Here is a 25,124-nt window from a genome sequence, read left to right on the forward strand (position 1 = left end):
TTTATTGAATTCGGCTCTCATTCAAATTATTTAGGGCTGTGTGGTAATGTTTTTACAAATATGCCACCAGCCGTAAGCTTGGAAGAGGATGTTCAAAGGATCTTAATTCAGAGAAACATAAGTAACCAAAATATCTATGATGGCATATTTAAGATACAACAAGGTTTCGCAATGTTCAAATGAAACTAGTATTTTTCGGATAAACTACGCGTGATTTATTTTTGTAAAAAACTATACTCCCGACGTTTCGGTTACTTTTCAGCAACCGTGATCACGGGCAGACGAGATGTGAGTGTCTGTCAGTTGGTCCTGTTATTCATCATCTATCGCCATCGATTTCTTAATTTTCTGGCGTACCGCCCTGGATCTTAGATCTCATTATTTCGCAATGTGTTTGTAGGTAAACAGTTTTTCCTCTAGAGCCAAAACGATTCCAATGGAAATAATAACACGTTTATTAAATGATCTTTGATTTGTTGTTGAACAAAAATAAAATAAAAAACTCAGAAATATTTATTTATTTGAACTTAAAATTAAAACAGATGATTAGGAATGATGTTGGCTTCTAGCTAATGTGTTTAAAGGGATCCTAATAGCTGGTCGTGTTGCAACTCGCCATTTGAATTTTGCACTTCATTGAATACTAATGCATTAATTATCTTCGACTATGACATCACATCCTCATTTATAATCGTGAAAGTGTTAATTTTAAGTTTCAGTAATTTCTTCGCTACTTCGTTATAATATTCTGTGTAGCAAAAAGGAATATTCTCAGGGTTGAAGTTTAAATAGAACTACATTATACTGAACAGGAAACATCAAAACTCAGTTGATTAGTTTGTATCAATCGTAAAATATTTTTTTTTAATAAAATGTAGTCCAAAAAATTTACTTCATATATTACATAATTTTTAGTTATTTGTTGATGAATAAATAAATTATTATGTACACTTAAACTTTTTACTTAATTATGTATATTTTTAAGTAACACTAGATAATATTTCAAGCGCCTTTGAATTCTTCTTCTGAATGACGAGTCCGCCATCTTTGTTACAGAATTATATAATCTTTCAAATTAAATGTTATAAACGTCAATTTCATGCCAATTAGTTAGTAATAATTCATTTTAAAAATAGTTGAGAGATAGAAAACTTATAATATATATATAAATATATCTTATACCTAAGTATTGCGTCTTTTCCGAATCAGTGCCGGCGTAAGGGCCACTGATACCCCGGGCGAAAATATTGTGGCGCCCACTTGAGGGAAGCAATTTCAAGTGTTAGTTTTTTGCTGATCCCAAGTAAAATTATATTAATCCTCGACTCGACTCGGCTCCTCGACCACAAACCCTCAAAAAATCCATCTAAAAAAAATCTCAATAAAAAATATGCATATGCACAGAGCGTAGAGGACAGTTCTGAGGGTTTGCACCAGGAGAGGCAAGAGATTCCAACTTCAGACCTTGGCGCCCTCCCGAATTTGTCGCCCTGGGCCATCGCCCCATCACGCCCCCCCCTAACGCCGGCACTGTTCCGAATTCTGAATTCAATTAAACCCTGCAATTTTGGTACCAACGTTTATTGATGATCTAATATTACAAACACATAATCACTGGACCTTATTTAATTAATGAATAATCTATATAAATAATATTTAATCCTAACTTGCGAGACAATGTTAGTTTGAATCTCACTAATCTAATAGAAGAGTTAAGTAACGTATACTGTGTTCCAAACAACACTCCCAAAATTAACGTCTCTTTAAACAATTCAGTAGTTTCCTTGCTTCTTATACATAGTTTTCTACTATTTGTTGGCCTTATTAACTACGCTTTTTATATAATTTATTTTATTTGTATATTAAGCTAATCGACAATCCAGTCGTCGTACGGAATCTTGTCGAGGATTCTGTCCAAGAACCGGGACATCTTCTCCGCTAGGTCTCTCTTCAGCTGTGGCTTCATTTCCTTGAGCAATTCCTGGGCGTTCGTGTTAATGAATAGATTCAATGCCGCCTCTGTGAAGGTAGAAATAAAAACTTAAATAAAAGAGCGTCTGAATAAAATTTGGATGTGATAATTAATTTATTTTTTAAAGTGGAATAAAGAGTATTTGATTTCAAACGTTTTTATAAAAAAAAGAAATCTACTTTAGAGGAATATTGTCTTGATAAAAAAAAAACAACTAAATATAATTGTATTTTTTCTACTAGCCATAATTTTGATTATTAAAAATATATTGTTTAGAATTATGGAAAAGAAACAAAACCTTAATTTCTTTGTTGAGGTAATAATTATGTGAGAAATGATGAAAAGTCTTGGTTATGGAGACAAAACTTCCTAGCGTTCAATGGATTCACCGTGCGGGAGCCGGGTCCGTCGCGTTTAAGGAAGAGGAGCTTCAACAGTGGGACTTGCAACCCAGGTGTACATAGGTTTAAGGGGCCCCTATCTAATACTATACACTATATTAAAATATAAGAAATGGTGTAACATACGTAAGACGGAGTTGCTGTTGTGTAAGTTTTCAACACCCATCTTGATTTCCTTGACAGAGAAGTCCAGCTTGATTTGCTTGAGTTTCAGGAACGTCTGGTCATCCCTGATGAAAGGCTCGCCCCGGAAATATACCTTTGCCTTGACATTCTCTGAAAAATTCAAAAAAGGTTATTGATGTGGTACCTTTTTTGTCTTTTTTTCTTCTTTATTAGAGGTGCTTAATATCTGGTCGTCGAATCAATATTGACTATGGAGTTAGTTTAAGTTGTTTTCGTCATCGAAAGCCAAGTACGTACCGTATTCTCCCCAGTAATCTCCACCCCCGGAGGCTCTAACTAAAAGCAGCATCCCCGAAGATCGGTAACGAGCCGTGGCACTTATGTGGGGTATGGAGAGCGTTATTTGGAACTGGTGCGTTTCCAAGTCTGATCTGATGATGAATAAATTTGGTATCAAAAAAACTTACTCGCAGTTTGGATATCATTCATTCTATACTTTATTTATAATTTTGATTGTTTTTAGTTGGAGGAGAACATTTAATTCTAATGTGAGGTCATACGTTTCATTTGAGAGCAACATCAAAACATAAATATAAATAAAATCCTTGAATAGCACCCAACACCTAGAAAACTGAATATGAGAATTTAAAATTAAATGAAGGCATTTGTCCTAAAATAACTATGATTTAAGAGTTTTACTCAAACAAAGAAACAAAAAATATAAAATTATCTACATCCCATAGGTACATATTAAATAGAAGATTTTTTTATCAATTACGAAATACTTAAAAAATAAAAACTGCAATTTCCATATTAAAGGATGTACCCTAGCATTTTACTTTAGAATTTAAAAATGCAAAAAAAGTAAAGATTAACATAGAACCTTAATTAAATCATTTACGGAGGACCTTAATTAAATCTCATTTACGGTGATGTAGTGATTAATTCGAAGGTGAGATATTTCTTGGCAGAGACAGATAATTAATTCAAGATTATTGATTAAGCAAAGTCTTACAAAACAATGAATACCTTCACGGCTGAATCAAAAACCGGGAAATAAAGGGTCCAGTCATCTGTGTCCGTGTGTGGAATAAATTATGGTATAGCCAACTAAACATTGATTCCCACAAAGATCATTGTCAAGACACTATAGGTAGGAACATTTGTTTTTATCATATAATAGGAGGTCCTTTAATGCATTAAGTTATATATATACATAAATATATATGTATATACCTATTACTCATCGTATTTTTTATCATTTAAGACGAAAGATTGTTCAGCCGTATATCTACTACTTAACAATCTTTCGTTACTTAGTTTTCATGCGTAAAAAAAACTAGTTTATATTTTATCAGTATCTAGCGTGGATAAGGAAAACGAAGTTTTTACTTCATTTAAGTGAAAAAATTTCGAGACGACAAGATGGTTCACCTCAAACATCACCTATATGCCTTGACATAGGAACAGGTGCCAAGCTGTCATGGTCATCCTACCCGTGACACGAAAATACGTGACTCGAATAAATTATTCATTCCTTCCTTTTATGACCGATAATTCAACGACACTTTATCACCTGTTTTATTCCTTTTCGGTGACTTACTGCGAATGAATTAGTATAAACATTACTATACATTACGGTAAACCAATCTAATCGGCACTTTAACTGTTTTCTGTTTTGGGCAGGGGTTCCCAAACTTATTTTGTCTTCTGCCCACTTTTGCGATTAAATAATTTTTTTGCGCACCCACTTTTCCACCTACTGAAGCACTACTATATCTTATCATAGCTAAATGGAATTCCAAATCACCCATTGTTTAAAATGCCCCATTTTTTTTCTGGGTCTCTTGCCGCCCTCCTTTAGGGTTGCAACGTCCACAAAAGGGCGTTATCACCCACTTTGGCAAATACTGGTTTAGGATATTGTGAAAGATTTACCTGACATTAGTGATGGTGACGTCATCTACTCCGCTGGCATGGATGTCCTTGAAGGTGGCCTTGTATCCGTCAGGGCCTCCGCCCAAAGCGATTGATAACTCATCAATTACAATGGTATCTGACTGGAAATAAATAAAAGTCACACAGTTCCTCTTAGTTTGTATATTTTATTTTAGTTATCTGAATGATTCTGAAACACAGATTTGGTTTTTGTACAATATTTCTTTAATTTTTATTCTTGCATACAATTTTTTCATCCAATGTGAGATAAGTTTGAGATTCTAAGAAATAAATGAAAAGTTTTTGTTTTGCCAACATCGTGCAAAACCTTTGAAAGATATGGATGAAAAATTTTAAAAATATAAATGCATCATTGACAATACATATTTAATTAGTGCTAATGATATTTTATTGGGTAATTTTATGCAATGATTATTGAGTCCCATGTACATAGATGATGTTGGTATCAGGTACCTGTTCGATTCCCAGCTCAGGATCCCCTTCCTTGAGATGTTCGATGAGGTTATTGAAGCTCTTCAGCAGACAGGCGTCCACCTCGGGATCCTGTTTCGAACAATGACCACCAAATATATCTGAAATAAACATCCAGAAACTTAATTTTAATTTACGTCTCAAAAGTTATCGATATATAAAAATAATTTATACTAAATTTTAATTTGCTTATAATTTTTTTAAATATAATAAGCTGTTATTAAATAGTTCATAGCTTTCTTAATTCCATTAGTATTCAAGACGGTTCACATAACGGTCCGGTGTTGCTCGTGCAATAAATGAATAATGAAAACAATAGTGACGCCGATGGCAACAATGGCTAAAAACCTTCGGATGCTTTATGAGAATACTGCACACTTTATATTGTACTCGTTGTGATGAAAGGGTTTGAATTTGGGTTAAAATTGTCTTTGTTCTGATGCATATGTTCGTACAAGGTACACGGTTTGGTGGTATAGGGAAGGACGCTTCTGTATACCAACTCTATATAAAAAAAAAACATGAATTTTACTTTCAAAATATATCTTAAATTAATATGAATTTATTGTAATTAAATATGCAGACATTTGATGTTAATATGTAATCGTATGATTTTGTTATCTGTATATTTTTGTTGCTTCTATAACTTCTGTGGCCATATACTTTTTATCGACGCCGTAATGTACTGTTAGATCGATATTGTATGTGAGAGATAAATCGATACAATCAACTGGTTATAAAAACGGAGCTGGCAGGTTATTGACCGGTTAATGCAACCTTGTCCGCGAAACTTGATCGCAATAATACCGTTCTCTGGCCGCTAATTAAACAACGAGTCTTAACCCACATTAAGATGCGACGGGATTTTTAATTTATCGCAGTTAATATAGATTCACTTAAAACAATATTCTTAAGATCCAGATATTTGATTCGAGCTTTTCAATATAATTGACAATTATCTTCATACAATAATATTGTTTAATAATAATTTAGAATAAAGCCTATTGTCGTTGTTTGCATTATTTAGTATTGTCTTGGACACGCGAGTATTAAGAGTTTTTTGCTTTGAAGAAATATCTAGCATCTACATTACTAAACCCTTTGAAAACTATAATGTTTAATAATTAAAAATTTTTAATGAGCCTGACGATGCTTGTAAATGAATAGCAATTAACGTAGGTCCACATAAAAACAACTAAAATATATTTATTTTATTATCATCATTATTTTTTTTACAAAAATCTCTGACCTAAATATAATAATTAAAATTATTGAATACAAATATTGTACATAAAAAAAAGTAATGTTTAACAAAAAAGGTTGCATCTAACTGACGTTTACGTCCCGAGTGTTGCCATATACTTCATTATACAGCAACTGTTGTTTACTCGGTTATATAACAAAACGTCATCATACGAGCGTGTCAGTAATTCACTTCAATCACAAAAGCTTCGTCCGTCAACCGTAGATAATTGCTTTTATAACTGACAATATCCATAATAATGCTTTATGAAATACTTCATACTTATTATGTCGAATTTTCGTTCACATATATATATATATATATGTTCTTATGCAAACATTATATCTTAATATATACATACTTCCTTATCGCTTCCCAAACGTAATATGTGTTTAAATAACTAAGGATAATTTCTAGTTTATTCCTAAACATAATGTTACTCAACATTATTTATAAGACTAGATTTATCTCAAGCATATATTCAGTGCTTTTAGGATTTCAAATGAAATGCAAATATTTGTCAGGTATTCATAAAGCCAATACGACTTCAGCGTGAGCATAATTAGGTAAAGCTTACGTGCGTAACGTTATATATATGTATATATATTTATGTATATGATTTATTAAATAATAAAACATTGCGTAAAATACGCCATATCGTTTAATGAGTAATACATCGTAATAGACACACAGACTGTTAATCAAATGTTATACTGTTGTCTTGTATATAAGAGTTACTTTAAAACCATAGTTAATCTTCACAAATGATTGTATTAGCATGGAAAAATTACCTTTTTAGTGTGGCTATGTATACTTGTCCTAAGTATACTCAGATATGTAATATTCTTATAGTATATTAAAATGGAAAATAATATATTTCGCAACTAACGAGGTGACTTCTCATTAGATTTTATGTTAATCGTCATATAGAGTTTTGTTTTGTTTAATTTTAATGTCATTAAAGTCTGCTGTGTATTTAAGATTCAACCCAAATACAGTCTTAATGTATTAAAAATAAAATATAAAATATAATGATGCAGAATCTTTACGTAACAGTTTTATGTAATGAACATAGCACTTACCAAAGAAATGTATGAAGTATCTCAAGATAGTTTTCACATTGTACAAGAGTTTAGCTATATTATCATCGTTTAATTAAGACCTAACTCACAGGTAAATGTTCTTTTTAAAAACCAATTATGTTTAAAAAAAATAATATTCGATTTTTAAACATAAACTTAAAGAGGATCTTTGAACCTAATCTTTTGGGATTCTGAGAAATTAATGTCAATAAGGCTGCAACAGAGAAAACGAATAAGATTAAATCGAGCTAACGGCAAGCGATGGATAAGGAAAAATCGTTTCTTTAATATTTTTTTGGATGACAACTTGTCATACTTTTCGAAACCCTTCGAAAATGTAGCTTACACCAACAAAAAGGACGAAATAGTTTTCAACGATATTTCAAGAATAAACGTCAGGGAGTTATTCCGTTTTGTAAATGTAATAAGGTTGTTTGAAATTAAGGCGTAATATATTTGTTATATATTGACAAAAGAGATCGACACCCAAAGACTTAAATGTAGTGCAACAGTGGATTGGGATTAATTTGGTTGTAATAAAGAATTTAAAAACACTCTAATGTGCTGCACCTAAAAGATTACAGTAATGAAAGTGCTAATTGGTCAGAGAGCGTGATTGGAACTTTCACGAAGACTTCATGGAATTGTTATTCATAAGGATAATATTTGATATAAATACGTCTATATTAAGTTGATTTTCTTATAAACGTCGGCTGTTATATTGTCATTTTATATTAATGAATAGTTTAAATATTTTTTTTTGTATTTTGATGTTTAAGGAAATGATCTAGTGTTAAAAAAAGAAGGTCGTATGTGTTTAATAACGACCTTGTACATACATTGACAATATTTGATCAGTCTTATTCTGTGTTTATTTAGAATTATAAGGAAATATATCTGATTTTACATAAATATTGTCGGATGCAAAAAAATCTCAATCGATTTCTTTTTAAATGTTGCGGGTATTGTACTTTTGAAACAATACATATATATATATATTGGAATCAGATTTTAGTCTTAAAGAGTGATTGTTTATTAACTTTCGTTTTAAAGTTTAATATTACACAAAAATTCCAAATTTTAGATAATGCAGTGAGAGGCGTGTCATGATGTTTTAACTAACATCAAATAAGAAATTTACAAATGTATTACATACTTTATTTGTAAATTATCAACTGTTTATAACAAGACTAAGCCTATAGCGGATAAGATTTAATTTTTTTATGGCATAAAAATTATAACTCAATCAAGATTTACAAATCAAAATTTATAATAAAAACTTTAAATATTTTAATTAAAGGTAGGAAGTCCCGTGACAACTTTAATACAAACATTTTGAAACTCAATTAGGTAAAATTCTCTGATATTATTTTCAAGATGGCGGTTGAAAAGTTGAGAATTTAATTTTTTTTACGAAAGTTATGTTGCTAGATTAAATAATTATTTTTATATATTGATTATCGTCATTTATAAAGTTAGCTACACTCGTACTAATATTATATGAGAGTATTCATTTTAATTGAATTACTCTTTTATCTGTACTATTTTCTTTTTCTGTCGGAAATGTCATTTAATTATTTACTTTGTATGAATCTTTATTGAATTTTATAAAGAAATTGTATTTTTAATTTTTTTATCAGTTTAATTAAAGTGAGTAACAAATGCATTTCGTATCTGGAAGCTACGTTTTAAAGTTCTTAATTATTTTATGTTTTTTCTGAGTTGGATATTAGTGAATATATTTGACTAAAGTTTGATTCGAAACACTTAATAGTTAAGAGAATAGTTAAAGTAAAACTAATAATTATAAAATGTTTCTCGTAAATTAAAAATAGTTAAATTCCCTTTAAAATTTTTCTCACTTTCAACACGTATTATAAAAAGACGCATTAAGCTAACATAAAGTATGAAAAATACAGCATAAAAACATTCAATGGAATTTTTCATCAGCAGGAAATCACTACACGTTAAATCTAGATAATCAACTTTCTTCCCTTCCTAATCACTTACTTGTGTTTGATGAGCTCGGTGCTATGACAGCGACGAAAAACAGAAGAAACCGAATTTTATCCATAATAATTAGTTAGGATTAAACAATAATAATAAAATATAAACGATGTAAGCAATATAATTTTGATTACAAACGCGTGCGTCGGGCACGACGAGTAAATGCCGTGTGTCGACAAGTTCTAAGTGAGGAGTAAGTTAATATCATAGCCTTCCGCTTTCCATTGGGATGACAGGTTCGTTTTGTTTTGTTTTGTTTTATCAATTATTTCTTTTTGGCCTCCATCACGGGAAAACTAATGATCAGTACATCGACATTTGTTTATTGTAAAAAAATATTGAGTATTTCTTTTTATTGTTTTAGATTTAAAGTATTATTTATTTTTTCGTTCAAATGAAACGTTACTTTGAAATGAGCGTTCGGAAACAAGATCAATGAATGCAACAATACGTTTACAAATCTCAAGAGAGGGACCGTTACTTACCGGTTTGTCGCAACCGACTTTCCGTCTTCCATAGCCGTGGTTTACGTGGAGTGAATATTTTCTTAAAATTTTTGCGTCAATACATTTCCTAGAATAGTTTAATGTGTGAAACATATCTTGGACGAGCATAATGCGGTTGAAAATTGCTTACTTTACATAAATTATAGGATTCGTGAATGTCATTAATAATTAAATACCGAGTGCTGTATTTATAAAATATACTATTGCCTTTAACACTATTATTTAACTTAACAACATTGTAAATATCTGTCGATTATTTTTTTGTTGTTATAATATATATTTTATTAAAAATTAAAGAAGTCGTCGTCTCCATAGGATTCCTCATCTTCATTTTGTATTTGAAGTGCTGATAGCTTGAAACCTGTTTCTTGCATTTCATCCACCTTTGGTAACTCCTGTTTGATCATTTCTTCAACATTTATCTTATTCAATTCCTGTTGTATTTTCTCAATGATGGGACCTTCTAGAGCATCCACTATTTGATATCGCAACAAATTCGGCAGAATGTTGACTGCAAACTCCACGACGTAATCAAATGTACCGGCTCCATCGAAACGCACTTGAATATTACCGACATCAAGATCCAAGTCTCTGAACTCCGGCTTCTTCCTTGTATCGAGAGGTTGTGCTAGTATCATCCTTCCGCTTATATATTCTACAGAAAATGTGGCTATACCAGCCCTGGAAAGTAGACCGCTTATAGCAGATACATCCCACTGTGTAGTACCTTCAAGTCGTTGTGTTCCAATTTCAAAGTCAGCAATTACAGTGTTATTTTCAAGTTTCAAGGTAATGTTCCCAACCCTTTGAAATGAGGATATTCCAGTAATCCAAGTATGCGTAAGTGATACTGTGAATATGCTTACAGTACTATTATAATCGTTTATTTGATATGGGTCCATGTTAATCTGTCTTACCTTCTTTCTCAGATCTGCTATAACTTTATCTAAAGGTGAAATCGAGTTGGGGAACTGTACATCACCGGCTACTTCATCAAGCTTCTTATTGATTTCTTCTCTAGCCTTGGTATATGCTTCTTTGAGAACGTAAGGCTTAATGGAGTCAAAAAGGAATGTGCCTATAGAATTTACTATTCCTTGCAACATGCCGCCAAAGAATCCCGCATTCTCGAAGTTCATTGATATTGTACTGAACGATATGTCTATTTTAATATCTTGGGCTCTCAGCTTTCCGTCTCTTTCGACTCCTAAATTTGCTTTTGCCATCACCTTGATGCCGGTGATGTCTACTGTGTAGGGTCCTTGGACTCTGTTGAGCCACGTGGACATTGTGTAGTTTCCTTTGGCTTGAAGTTTATCAATGGCCAAGGCTGCGTGCACCTGAAAAAAAATGAATTGTGTTATAAATTAAATTACTTTATCGAAATTATTCGTTATTTCACTGTGTTTCAGTCTATTTTACTTACTTCCATAGCTCCAATCTCCGCGTTAATATTCAATATGCGAAATTTGCTAATGCCATACACGGATGTGTTTTTGAAATACAAAGTGCCGATGGAAACAGAATGTTTCATGTCTGGAACCTTATGAGGATCAGGAACTTTGGCTCCCGGTAGTCCAACAGGATTCGGTTGTTTAAAATGTTCCAAAACTTTTAGAATATACTCGCTCATCTTTTCTTCACCCTTCGCCAGCTGTGATTCTGTCGTGGTTGTGACATCTGTAATACAAGCAAGTGGTATTTTGAAAATATGTCATTAAAATTTTTATATCGTGTTCCTACAGAAATATGCTAAAATTGCGATCGGCGTCGAAATAAAGTATACATTGAATCAATTGAAACCTAATGTACGTGTTTGTTTATACTAAAGAAGCAATCTGAGCTTCCAAAGTATTGCAGAATCACACAGACTGTTTGTATTGTAAATGCCTAAACTTTGTTGATACGATTAATAATGGATTCAACGAATTGATAAGTAAGAATTGACAAAATACTTGTTTCATCCTGTCTGTTTAAACAAGTTGCTGTTTCTATTTTAGTGTTTTCTCTCACAAATCGGAAAAAATATTAATCAAAAATTATATCTCTTTACGAATTTACGCACTTTAATTGCCAAAAATATGTTTATACGTACTATTAATGCAGGTCCATTAATGGACTTTGATATCACATGCGTTCCTAAATGATGTAAACAACCTTTTCTCAGAAGAGTTATTTAATATGTAACATAATATTAAATTGTAAAATAGTCCTTATTGATAAACCATAATGTAACAATTTTGTTTATCTAGAATGCAAAACGATCTCTTAATATTAAGATTTAAGTGTGCAATAGTTGTATATGTATGGCACAATTGATCATGGTACAATTCTAACCTTGTGATAAGTAAAAAAAAAAACATTCTACCATACCTTGGAGGTCTCCAAGAACTGATGAGCACAAAAACAGCACAATCACCACAATTTTGTTAAACATTTCGAACGGATTTTTTATTCGGATGATTCAATTCACATCCCGATAGACTGGGGTCACTTCTTATCATGACATGTTGTGGTTACTTTAATGACATTTCATATGGAGGGGAGAAGGGTCTTTGTTAGCTGATCAATGAAATCATTTCTGTCGTGTTTTGTTACTACTTTGTTTATTTTGGAGTCATTTTTTTATTTTATGTTAATTAGTTAATCTTATAATGAGTTCCTGTTACCTGAACAGACTAAGTAACATTATGTTTTAATTCATAATTTATGTGCTAACCAAAAGAATTAAGTATGTACCCATTTAATGTTTAATTATATTTTATTAAACTAAGGAATGTTTTTTATAATAAATATTGGTTACTAAATAAATGTAAACAATTTATTTTTACAACTAAAGAATTAGTTACGTTATTTTTTTGTTTTAATGGCAGTTAGTGAATGGGATGATCGTTGATGAATGGAGCCAAAAGGAATGATTGAATGACTGATTGAATAAATAAATGAATGAATTATTATTATATATATATTAAAAATAAGAGAATTTATTAATCGGCTGTTTCATACATACCATTGCTAGTGGCAAAAAAAAAAAACATTTAAGCGAAAAAGTACATATAGTGAAAATTTTAAACTTTTTTTTTTGGCAAGTCAAGTAACTAGCTTTATTTATTCTTAATTTTATAAAGTCTTATAAAATAATAACTGTAGTATAAGTTAAAATTTTCTAAAACTTTATCTGTTACTACTATATCGGAATAAATAAAGGGCATAAACATTTATTTTTTATAAAAAATATTTATTGTTAATAATAACAAATGAATCACAATTATATACTTCTTTATAAATTGTAAGAAAATATATCGATTAGATTAAACTGAATGCGAGAAGTCGAATACAATATTTTAGCAAAGTTCGTCATATATATATTTTACTCAGAAAACCTTTTTGTTCAAGCTTCATCGCACTGGAATCCAACGTTTTTATTTGTCGGACTAATTAAATATAATCTTGAGTACTGTGCAGAGAAAACACGAAAGATTCTTATCTATTTAAAACCTTTAGGTTTTTGATGTAACAACAGTGTCAATTCGAGAGTCGACTGATGTTGATAAAATTAAAAATATTGAAATAGAAAAATATATATATATATAAAAAATAAAATAGAAGAAGAAATACAATTGCAATAATTTTTCGCAAACAAAATACGATACTTAAACAGATATTTATTATTTTGTTTGTACATGCACATTGTTGATTTTGTGCGTTAGTGGAATACTAATAAGTACTTGAGGTGGTTTTGTTTCTTTTGTGTTGTATATTATTACTATATTATAATATTTATAATATATACCCACATATATATTTATATACCTCGAATCCTTCTGCGATTGCAAATGTCAGAAAGAAGAGTTTTTATGAGAGAGATTTTATGATTCAACCATTTGTTAGCTATGTGAGTTTCGACCAACGTGATTTTTTTGTGAAATTAAAACTGGTTATTTGGTACAAAAATTAATAAACAAGATTATTACGTTAGCATTAAAACAGTGAAAATCTAGATTAAATTTATCATATATTTTAAAGTTAAATGCATATTTTCAATATCATTTCATCGCAATACTTGAGTCATCTGTATTATGTTACTCTTTCTATCGTATAGTAAGCTAAATTTTTCATAAAGTCTATCCTCACATATCAATCTTTCTTTCATATAGTATATTTATGCTTTTTTTAATTTTTTTTACTGAATAACAGGATTTTCCTTATCGAGTCATCAGTAAAAAAAATTAAAGAAAGTTCTTAGTTTAGAAATCCTTAAATTGTTTGTGTAATATGAATATTTCATTTTGTTATTTCTCACGTAACTAACGAGATTAATATCTCGCAAAGTTGAGAGCAATTATCCAAAGATTTACTAACGCTAATAGTTTTATGGCTCACTAACTAATAAATCCTTTAAGAATTCTTAATGTAAATGATTTTACGTTAATATAAACAATAATATTAAATTTGAGACAAGATTTTATAATTTCTAAAAATGACGAGATGAAAGTGTCTTAGTTACGAAATAAAAACGCCTCGCATCCGAAAATCTTAGCTTCATTTAAATGACACAAGCCTTATTCACTAGCTAAAGTTTAGCTTTAGCCAACTTTGTTTTAGTAACTTTTGTACCTTCCTTCAAATCTTCATCGTTTATGACTTTAACAAATGTTATTCATTTTGTCAAATTTGTTTCTGATTAAACAATATTATAAATAAATTAAAGAATAATCCGATGGAACAGGATATCTTTAAAGTATACAGTTATTCCAATAACTGTCAAATGTTAATAATTTGTATATTATGTTAGTTTGAAAATTAAAAGTTAAAGAATTCGTCTTCATCGTAATTATCACCAGTCTTATTAATAAAACGTAGCATCGCGAGCTGAAAGCCTTCTTCTTGCAGTTTGTCTATTCTGGGTAACTCATTTTTAATGGCCTCTTCTATATCGATCTGGTCTAACTCACTCTGCAGCTTCCATTTAAGAGGATTCTGTATGGCGTCAACGATTTGGTATCTCAGAACATTAGGAAGTATATTAGTGGAGAATTCAAATAGATAATCAAGTGTCCCAGCTCCGTCGAATCTGAGTTGTACGTTACCGACATCGAGTTCAAGAGTTTTTAACATCATTCGTTTTCTGGTATCCAATGGTTGAACGAGAATAAAGTGACCCCTTATATGTTTCACTGAGAAGGAGCTCGTCCCGAAACTGGAGATCAGTCCTCTACATCCAGAAATCTCCCAATCGGTAGAACCTAACATCTCCTCTGTACCGATACTAAAATCGGCGACTACAGTTTTATTCTCGACCTTCAAACTTACATTACCCACTCTATTTATCGTCGACAGACCGTATAACCATGTATTTTTCAAGTTAATATTTACCCAACCAGCGCTAGTATTGTAATCGTCGATTCTGAGTGGGTCCATTTTGACGTCTCGTATTTTATTGCGAGCATCAACAATGACCATGTCCAACGGTGTAATTGTATTCGGAAACTCAATATCGCCGACAACCTGATCAATTTTTTTATTAATCTCCGTCCTCATGTTCGTGTAAGCTTCTTTAAGTAGATTCGGTTTAATAGATTCAAATAGAATTGTCCCTATGGAGTTGAAGAGTCCCTGTAGTAAACCAACTAATAGGCCAGAGTTCTCAAAATTTACCGCTATATTATTGAAATTTACATCCATAGTTATATCATGGGCTCTTAGTTTCCCGTCTCGTTCCACGCCAAGGGTTGTTAGAGCAGTGATTTTAATTCCAGTAATATTTGCAGTAAAACCTCCGTAGTTGGAATTGAGGAAAGCATTTAAAGCATATCTTCCTCGTATATGAAGATTGTCTATTTCTAAGGCTGCGCGTCCCTGTAAGTCCGAAAAAAAATTATAAGTAATTTTGATCTATATCAAAATTACTTGTAATCAAAATCAAAATTACCTGTAACTTCTCTATAGAAGTTACAGGTTGTACAGCCTTCAATATTGCTAAGTTTTTCAGTTAAGGGGTACTGACAAATAGACTTTTAGGATACATTGACAGTCTAGAGATTAAGAGTCACTCATGCAACCTCACTATATCCATTTCTAATGCGCAGTAAATTAATAGTATTTTATAAGTACTACTATAAGAGACATTTTATATGTTAATTATGTTATTGTATGGGCTATTTAAAAGAAATGTGGTCCATAATACCAAATTAGTCAGTTATATAAGAATATGTCTGGTAAGAAGCGTTCACTTCATCTATTCCGAATATAGGTACTAAGAGAAAACTGCCTGCTCTATAAACCTACCTCCATATTTTCAATGTCAAGATTAACGTAAATAACACGAAATTTGTTAATGCCATAGACCTCTGTGTCTATAAAATCTATGCTGCTAAATAATCCCACGGATTTTCTTGAATCTGGAACGCTGTATGGTTGTGATCCTACACCCGGCAGTCCCTCGGGATTTGGTTGCTTGTAATGTTCAATGACCTTCAAAATATATTCACTCATTTTTTGTTCTCCATCTTTCAGCTGGGACATTGTTGTAGTTTCGAAAAATTCGTCCGAGTCCGTCGATTCGAAATAATCGTTTTCATCTGTAAAAAAATAATAGCAATGTCACAAAAATAAAGAATTGATATGAAACTATGGGAGATTTAAAATAATAACCTAAAACACTTTAATATTTTCTAATAATGAATGAAACAGGCAATGGAAAAGAAAAAAAAATGTTTCTTATTTATTTGACGTCCTAAAAATAGATGAGGAACATTTATAAACAAAATAAGATCGCTACATTAAATTGTAGATTCCAAGACATATATTAAAATAGTAATAGCACATAGAAAGACGATTCAATAACTAATACATTAAATTGTACCCGTTTTATTTTTATAAATTTATGTCTTTATAAAAGTTAAACTTTCAAAGAATGAGATGTTATTTCATTTTCATCTACTTAAGCTTAAATTATACACACTTGAAACTTTGAAACTAAATTTTAAAGCTGATAATGGAGACTCTTAAAGCCATATTTACTTTTTATTATTAAAGGTAATATAGATACCTTGACTTTTCACAATGGTTATTAACAGTAATAACGTCAATCGTACGATACACATTTCACTGTAGGAACACTCATGCTGTTGTAATTTGTACGTCAAAGCGATAAGCGAACTTAAATTTAAAGGGTCATAGGTCACGGTATCAGTAGGAAATAAAAGACGAATATCTTTTTATTGTGCCCATACAAGATTTACGAAATAGACGTGTAAAAATTCTTTATCATCATTTAATGTCTGCGTAATTATAATCTATGTTTGTCATATGAAATATATTTCTTATTTGCGTGCGTAATTTGTGACGTGTTTGTAACAATGTTTACCAAAATAAGACGAATTAAACAGAAGACCAGTTTAACGGTCAGCTTTACTTGCTTTAATTTTATTGTAAAATTGTCAGAAATTTAACGAAAATGCCTAATTCTATTACCGCTTAGGAACGAACTTAACTACGCTGTTTTAAAACTGTTACCAAATGCGTAAACTCTACTATTAAATCTACATTTCTTTATTAGACATACAAATGTATTGTTGTCAAAGTTTTTCTTAATTTGCTTCATAGTAGACGGTCGTTTTATCTGGTAGGTAGACATGAGCGTTTAACATTAATTTCAGTGCGTCCCCTCCAAGCTCTCCCTTTTTTAAAATTGGATTTGACAAACGGAAAAACTGTTTAATAGTTTATTTTATTATTATGAAAATGAAACTTAAAATAAAACATATTGTAACTTTAAATTATTTTAATTAATGATCACATGCTATAGGACTTGTAACTTCTGTTGATTGAATTATAACTCGGGTCACCAAAGGGATTTCGTTTTCGCCCAGAACCTCCACGAGCACAGGTTTCCAGGCTGGAGCTGGAGAGATCTGTCTCGTTCTTCTTGAGAGGAATGAAGAGGAAATAAACTTAATGGGATCTGTCGACCTTTGCTTGCAACTCGGAATTTTCTCTATGCCCTAAATAAAAAAAAAATACTTTCTTTTACTCTACACTAAAAGATTTATTTTCATTGGTAGAGAATGCGTTAAAACCATACAAGCAGAAGAATGCTGTCTCCAAGATTTGGTTTCGTAGATATAAGATAGAATGGCTCTGCCTGTTATTTCTTTCGCGACTAATAGGTACTTTTTCATTTATATTAATAAATACAAATGACATTTGTAAAATAAAAGTGACCCGAGTTATTCCTTATCACATCAGCTATCTGTCAGCTAATTATTAGAATGAATCCAGCCAATTCCGAGATAAGTCGAAACAGACAGACAGATACACAAAAAGCTATTATTCAGTAAGACTATCACAAATAGACACACCAGTTTTATTTATTTGTATCGATACAAATAATATTCCTTAATTAATTTATGTAAACAGCGGTACCATTTAACCAATAATTTAACTGGTCGGCCGTTGCTAATAATTACTTTAGCTATGTGTTAATTGTTTCCGTAGTATTCTCGAGCCAGAGCTAAGTTACCTAAACGTTATGGGTATAGTTCATTGTATGTCATATTTGTATTAATATTTTAAGGGTTAAAATTAATTTTAATTTAACCAGAAATTTTCCCTAACATGGTAATATACCCAAACATAGTTATTTTAAAAATAACGAAACTTATGTACGAATACACACACACACACACATATACACACACACATATATATATATATATATATATATATATATATATATATACATATATATATTATATTACTGTCCTATAAAATAACTTATACACTCACCATGCTATTCGATTATAATGTATTTTATTCTATTAAAAACATAAATACGTCAATTAAAATTATAATAAAAAAATGTTGATAATTGTTGTCTAGTTATGAATAGTTATAAAAATATTTTAAATGGTTTTGTACATTATATACATATTAACCTAGGTTCAGTTTATTTGTAATAAATAAATTTTATAATATTTTTTTTATGCCAAAGGGGCCAACCGAGCAGACGGCCTGCCTAATAGAGGTAGTACCGTCACCCATGGACATCCGCGATATAGTTTTGCGGATGTGTTGCCACCCTTGATTAGGGAAGAGGGGGAGGAAAATGTGGGAAAGGTAGGGAAAAAGGAAGGGGTAGAAAAGGGAGTTAAAGGACATGAAAAGGTGATAAAAGGGATAGGGCAACCGGCTCTCTGACTCATCGGAACAAACGCAGTCATTAAAGGTTACTTCACGCAGATCTTCTGTGTGAGGGTGGTACTTCCCCGGGCGAGCCAGTCCATGTTCGAGCTGTAGTATCTTGACCACAGCTAGGCTCTACCAACTTATAAAATGAAAAAATCTCTATTGTTATTAGATGATAATTATTTCATTCTTAAATTTTATTCGTTTTTTCGTTTACTTTACAGAAACGACAAGGAAATTGGCTCTGTATGAAAACAACAGAATAGAAATCGGTCTATCTCTTTGAGAGCTACGATGCCATAGACACACATACACCTATTGAAGGCATAACAACCTTCTTTTTATGTCAGGGGTTAAAAATTCAAAGTGACTAGTTAAAACTGCTATAAATATTTAATATCTATACCGACAATTAACCGGCTTTGATCGCTGTAAGATACTAACATTATGACATTATGAATCACAGAGAAGTATTTATATAGAGCGGTAAGGAATCTTTGTGTCAAAGCAGGTCCAATTCTATTAATGATTTTATTTTGTCTGCATAAAAAGGCCCTTTCACGGGTTTTGCATTCATAAATAATAGATAATCATTATATTTTTCAAGATTTCAAGATGTTAACAAAATAATTAAATTTTAATGTTAGCTTCATAAAGTGTAGTTAAGTAGTAATTAATTGAAATAAAACTAGCTTTATCGGATAAAATACGCGTTTATATAATATATATATAGATATCATTATATTTACTTATTTTCTAACATCCTATACACTTAATGTGAGATTTTTTTTTACTGTGATTCGACTTTTTGAAGTCATTCGTATTGAAAAAAATTTCATCTTTTAGTCTTCTAATATGTTATATATTTAGCAATTTAAATTTGTGAGAAAATGCTCTTGAATAACTCAACTCAAGTTAACAACCAAGTAGTACTCAATACACGAAAACAATTCTGGAAAATCCATTATTGTAACAGTGTCAGGATTGACTGTTTGCATGTCGAACCTTGAAAAATACTTACAAAACCAATTAAAGGTGACGAAGATTTCTTTAAGGAAAAGGTTATATTAAATATAGGAAAAGATTTAAAAATATTTTCGCTCTGTCTCAACCTCGTCCTTCGATCATTTGAACTATGACAATGTATTACGTATCAAAAGTAAATAAGTTAAAACTTTGATTTTACTTATAAAATTCATAGTTTGTTGCGATGGAAAAATTATTACATTATGAAATGATACTATAATTTTTTATAAAGAGGAACATTGTTTGACATCGTGTGATGGGCACTTAAATGATTGGTCTTGGCGTGCTGTGTGTCATCTTAAAACAAAGTTAAGCACAAAGTGTCTTATAAACGTCAAATAAATATTGTTTATATATTTTTATTACGGGAATTTTCTTATGGTCAAAGTAAAAGATTCTAACACTCAGCAAATTGATTAGTTTGTTATAAAACGTTTTCGCGATGAAAATCAATTTAGGTCATTTTGACATGTATTATTTGAAAGTGAAAATAGGTTTTATTTTATTAATTAAATAAAAAAAAATATTGTATAATATATTAAAAACATAATTTTATTTACGTGTATAAATAGTTCAGAAATCATATAAGAATATAAATGTCTTACCTATAGGGACATGGTGTCTTAACACAAGCATTTTCTGCTTAAAAGAATGCCCCGGTCACTCGCATTGTAAACAAAACAATATTGTAACAATCAACTATTATAATTACTATACACGGAAAGAAAAAGGCTTTAATGATATATATGTCAAAAGAGTGTACCAAATATTACGCTTATTTTTGGTGTTCAAAAGAAAAATCAATTATATTTTTACGTACTAGCAGAGTCATAAGAGATAAAGTGTACAAATCTGAACATTAATAAAATTCATTTCTAGTACACTTGTTTACGTATTATGAAAAATAACTGTAACTAATAAAAAAAAATGCTACATAAAAATATACAGTTCAAGCTTGTAAACTGTCGGTGTGAAGTAAAAAAAAAAGCAACTTGTATTAAGTATTCATAAATAAATGGCAAAATTAGGACATGATTCATTCATAATACAAACATTACGTCTTATATATTGATTTTGAAACCACAAATAAACAATTCAATGTTAATTCATTTGTTATTTTATTTATATAAAGCAGAATGCACGTACCACGAGTTTGCAACGTAATACGAAGCGTTGTCGGTATTATATTCGTATATCATTCAATAAACACATTACAGTTTTAACCTAACTCGTGGATTAAAATACTGGGAAAGCTTCGTTTGTAGTCTGACGATGAAACTTATGACAAACATAGCGATCTAAGCAGTGTTTATCTATCAATAGTCTGTTAAGTACAACGCATTTACAGGGCCATGAGTGGACTTAACTCTAAAGTATGTAAATGTGACGCCAATTGATACGTTGAGTATTGATTGACCTCATTTTATAAAATTTATGATCGAAGATGAACGTCAGATCGGCCGAGATCAGCTGAAGATATCGACGTATTAAATGATTGTACGACTTGTGCTTCCAATCGAAAATAGATGTAAAAACATATATATTTTTTTGATTATAAAGAGAATGTTATAAATTAATGTCCTACAATATATCCAAAGAAATAGTAAACTTTGCTCATAAATTACGAAAGTACATTTCAGATTTCAATTATCATAAAAATTTTTAAAGAATCCAAAAAGAAAAAATACGTTAACATCAGAATTCGTATAAACGGGATTCAAATTACTTTTTTTATTGACATTCATCCCTCGATTATATTGAAAAAAAAAAAAAAATCTATTCCTTTTTGTGTGTTGTTCGGTTGAAGCACGAATTATTTTTTCTCATGCATATTTTACTACATAGAGTAACGTTATATAACATGATACGAAAGTGGTCAATAATCAATAAACATATAATAAGAAGGTAAAATCGAATGTCTGTACATTAAAAATTTTTCCAAAAAAACTGATAGGAGGCAATTAAAGAAGAGTCATAGAAAGCAAAAAATCAATTTTTGGAATTTTTGTCTGTCTGTCTGGTAGTTTATAACTTCAAAACTATTCAACGGTTTTCACAGTTGGATTACATATAATTAGGAGCATTGTCAATACTTTGTTTCGTCAAAATCGGTTAAGGGAAAACAGAGTTATGGTCAATTTTAAGTTTGATATATATATGGTTATGCGAAAAGCGACCAACACGCGGGCGGAGCCGCAGGCAACAGCTAGTATATTATAAGCGCTTATATTTATGATTAGAATGTATATTATTGTCTGAACCTCTCTTTATTTCTAAACGGATAAACAAAATATCTCAAAAAAAAAAATACTACCAACAATTGAAATACTAGTTATATAATTAACATAGACTTATACAAATGGCGACAGTTCACAGAATTCTCTCAAACATAATATTTATCTGAAAACTATGACGTGGACAATTTATAATGAATAAATTTAAATAATATATTTATTTTGTTGTATATTTAATAACGGAATTCATTAATAATTAAATTTTTAATAAAATTTCATTGCTGGGTTATATTTATTTCTGGGTTTGCTTTTGTTAATTTTTTTTTTGTGAGCATCGAAAACATTCTTTCTCAGAGGTCCCAAACCCCAAAAAGATTAATCAATATTTATTAACCACTTTAATGTATAGTATTTGTATTTCATCTGTTTTCTATATTTTTAATTTATGCGTTTTTTCACAGACAGTTAGTTGTTCAGAAAAAAAAAAATTGATAGTAATAGTTTTTGTTCGCGTAATAGCTTAACATCCGAAATTCGTAGGTTTGAATCTTGACAGTGTATAATTTATATGAAAATGTATTCATATATATTAATGTTTGATAGTTAAAACTCTGTCAGTGGGTAATTTTTATAGGACCAGTCGCAAATAACGATTTCAAGGAAAAGTTTAATATGAAAAGGCGGTAGCAGATATATGTTTTTGCCTACGTCGTAAACAGTATTGAATATAAATAATAATCTAACTCTGATGTTATTACAAACAAATATAAGATACCTCTGAAATAGTATAGTCATAAACTGCCTGTGGAAATATATAAACCTTTTTATAACACTTCATGTAACTAATTAAAATCCATGAACATAATGTGAGGCAGAACTATATAGATAAATTAGATTTATAACTAAAGAAGATACGTCGTCGAAAGTGAAAATTTACTCTTAGATGATTAAGATTACTATCCGCAAGCAAAGGTGCAATAATCAATACATATTATAAAGTCCCTCGCCGCGTCTGTCTGTTTGTTCGCGATAAACGGAAAAACTACTGCACCGAGTATCAAACAGTTATCACCACTCCATAGTGTAATTCGTGAGAAAAGTTATAGTATATAATTTGTTAAGTTCTTGTGTTTAAAAGTGTGTATATTAACGATATTTCTTAAAAATGTTGGGAAAACCTGAGCCGTCTGAGAGCTTTTAACGAAAACGCTGCCTAAAGTCTTTGAGATATAACAAAATAATATATGGTGGAATTGTGTATTTTATATAGGTTTACAGAAAATACCGCGGTGTAATATGGTTGTACTTTTAGGATAACATACTATATCCTTTTTACCCCCTTTAAAATTTTACATTCCTCAAGCGTTTTTTGGAAAGCTATTTACATAAATAAAGTATTAAGTTTTAGCAAAATAATTTACTTCGTTTTCAAGCCTACATCAGTATCTGTAAATTACTTTTTAAATTATTTAAATCGGGCGTACCATTTGAAAGTTATCATAGGTTTAATAATTCTAAAAATAAAATATGCTAATTTATATTTTTTTTGTAAAGAACCCGTGCGAAGTCGGGGCTGGTACCTAGTTTATTATATAAAGCCGTGAAATTGCGTATAATCGATTGCCTTCGTGGTGATCGGAGACTTGAGCATTGAGACCCTTGGCCGTGAACCAATTGTAAGGACAATGAAACCAACGTCCTATGACCTCAGTGATCTCGTATAATATGGCCACCATGAAGTTTGTTTTGCACAAGAGGACGTATTAAAATAATTAATTAATATACATATATGTATTAATTATTGCCTATTTTGTATTAAAATGTATTGAAAACCTGACTTAATTCGCATTGGTGCTATCCAATTTAGAATAAATATATTCGTGTTGGATTTAAAGATAAATAGAACAGGTTATTAGGTTATTATTAGATGTTTGATTATTGTCTGTACTAGACTTTGATATTATTTAGATTTAGATGCTGTGATGGCTTGTTAATTTCGTAAGGTTAATGTTATTATATATTTAGGAAACACACTTAATTTGAACAGAACCTTTAAATTCCCGAACGCAGCCGAAGTGCCGTTAAAGCGATAACATCTGGTTTGCTCACTTTTACGCGGGAAAGTATTTTGTCGACGCGATTTTTGTGTTTGTAAACTGTATTTAACTTATTTAAGGTGTTTTGGTTTAAGATAATAATTAGTTTGTTATAGTTAAGGTTTTATTTGTTATTCAAAACTACTGCCCTATAAGAAAACTATATTTTTTATGATTTTACTAGAATCCTAAATATATACAAAATGATAATAAAACCTCATTGGTCATCTTAATGCTGGATGTAAGATTTCGGTTTTTGGCTTTTACGTTAACAATAACAATTCAAGCCCTCATTATTATACATTGTTGTCATGGACGCGGAAGTGAGAAAAACAACAACATTGACGTCACTACATGGAATCACAAGTTCTGGCGGATTCTAACGTAAATAAAACTCGTTTTAGAAGTAAAACATATATCGTTCATAATTTGTCGTTCACTTTAAGTATTTTTTTAAGTTTTAAACAAAAATTGTATGTAAATATTAGGACGACTAGATTTTTTGTGTTTCGCTTGTCAGTAGTGGAACATGGTACATGGATCATGAAATTCATGAGGAGATGATAATAAGATACATTTAGTATTAACATTTTAAATGTGTTTTTATTGCTGAGGATTAATATAATATTATAATATATATAAAACTAGCTACAGCATGCGGCGTTGCTTGATTATCCTGCTTAGAGGTGAACGTTATCGCCTTTATGAGGTTTTATTCGATTTCTCGAAGTACCCTCAATCAGATCCCATTTGGTGATACAGGAACTACTTCAAGACAATGCTCTTTCGATGAAAATAAAATCTAATATCAG

General features: G+C 30.6%; 3 protein-coding genes across 3 annotated transcripts; all 3 read right to left on the minus strand.

Moving 5' to 3' along the window:
- Positions 1 to 1,565: 1,565 nt before the first annotated feature.
- Positions 1,566 to 9,808, minus strand: LOC116769967 (uncharacterized). The gene is made up of 6 exons (XM_032661210.2): positions 9,265 to 9,808; positions 4,912 to 5,030; positions 4,438 to 4,559; positions 2,797 to 2,930; positions 2,500 to 2,649; positions 1,566 to 2,019 (listed from the first exon to the last, which is right to left on the minus strand). The coding sequence occupies exons 1-6, from the start codon at positions 9,326 to 9,328 to the stop codon at positions 1,868 to 1,870; spliced, it is 741 nt and encodes a 246-aa protein (XP_032517101.2). The 5' UTR covers positions 9,329 to 9,808; the 3' UTR covers positions 1,566 to 1,867.
- A 139-nt stretch (positions 9,809 to 9,947) lies between these two features.
- LOC116769936 (uncharacterized) lies at positions 9,948 to 12,306 on the minus strand. The gene is made up of 3 exons (XM_032661164.2): positions 12,141 to 12,306; positions 11,194 to 11,447; positions 9,948 to 11,107 (listed from the first exon to the last, which is right to left on the minus strand). The coding sequence occupies exons 1-3, from the start codon at positions 12,202 to 12,204 to the stop codon at positions 10,052 to 10,054; spliced, it is 1,374 nt and encodes a 457-aa protein (XP_032517055.2). The 5' UTR covers positions 12,205 to 12,306; the 3' UTR covers positions 9,948 to 10,051.
- A 1,878-nt stretch (positions 12,307 to 14,184) lies between these two features.
- LOC116769931 (uncharacterized) lies at positions 14,185 to 16,911 on the minus strand. The gene is made up of 3 exons (XM_061526789.1): positions 16,819 to 16,911; positions 16,056 to 16,348; positions 14,185 to 15,626 (listed from the first exon to the last, which is right to left on the minus strand). Exons 1-3 carry the CDS (start codon positions 16,871 to 16,873, stop codon positions 14,571 to 14,573), a joined length of 1,404 nt encoding a protein of 467 aa, XP_061382773.1. The 5' UTR covers positions 16,874 to 16,911; the 3' UTR covers positions 14,185 to 14,570.
- Between the last annotated feature and the right edge of the window lie 8,213 nt (positions 16,912 to 25,124).

The sequence above is a fragment of the Danaus plexippus genome (assembly GCF_018135715.1).
Source record: "Danaus plexippus chromosome 3 unlocalized genomic scaffold, MEX_DaPlex mxdp_25, whole genome shotgun sequence".
In the NCBI taxonomy this organism is placed as follows: Eukaryota; Metazoa; Arthropoda; class Insecta; order Lepidoptera; family Nymphalidae; genus Danaus; species Danaus plexippus.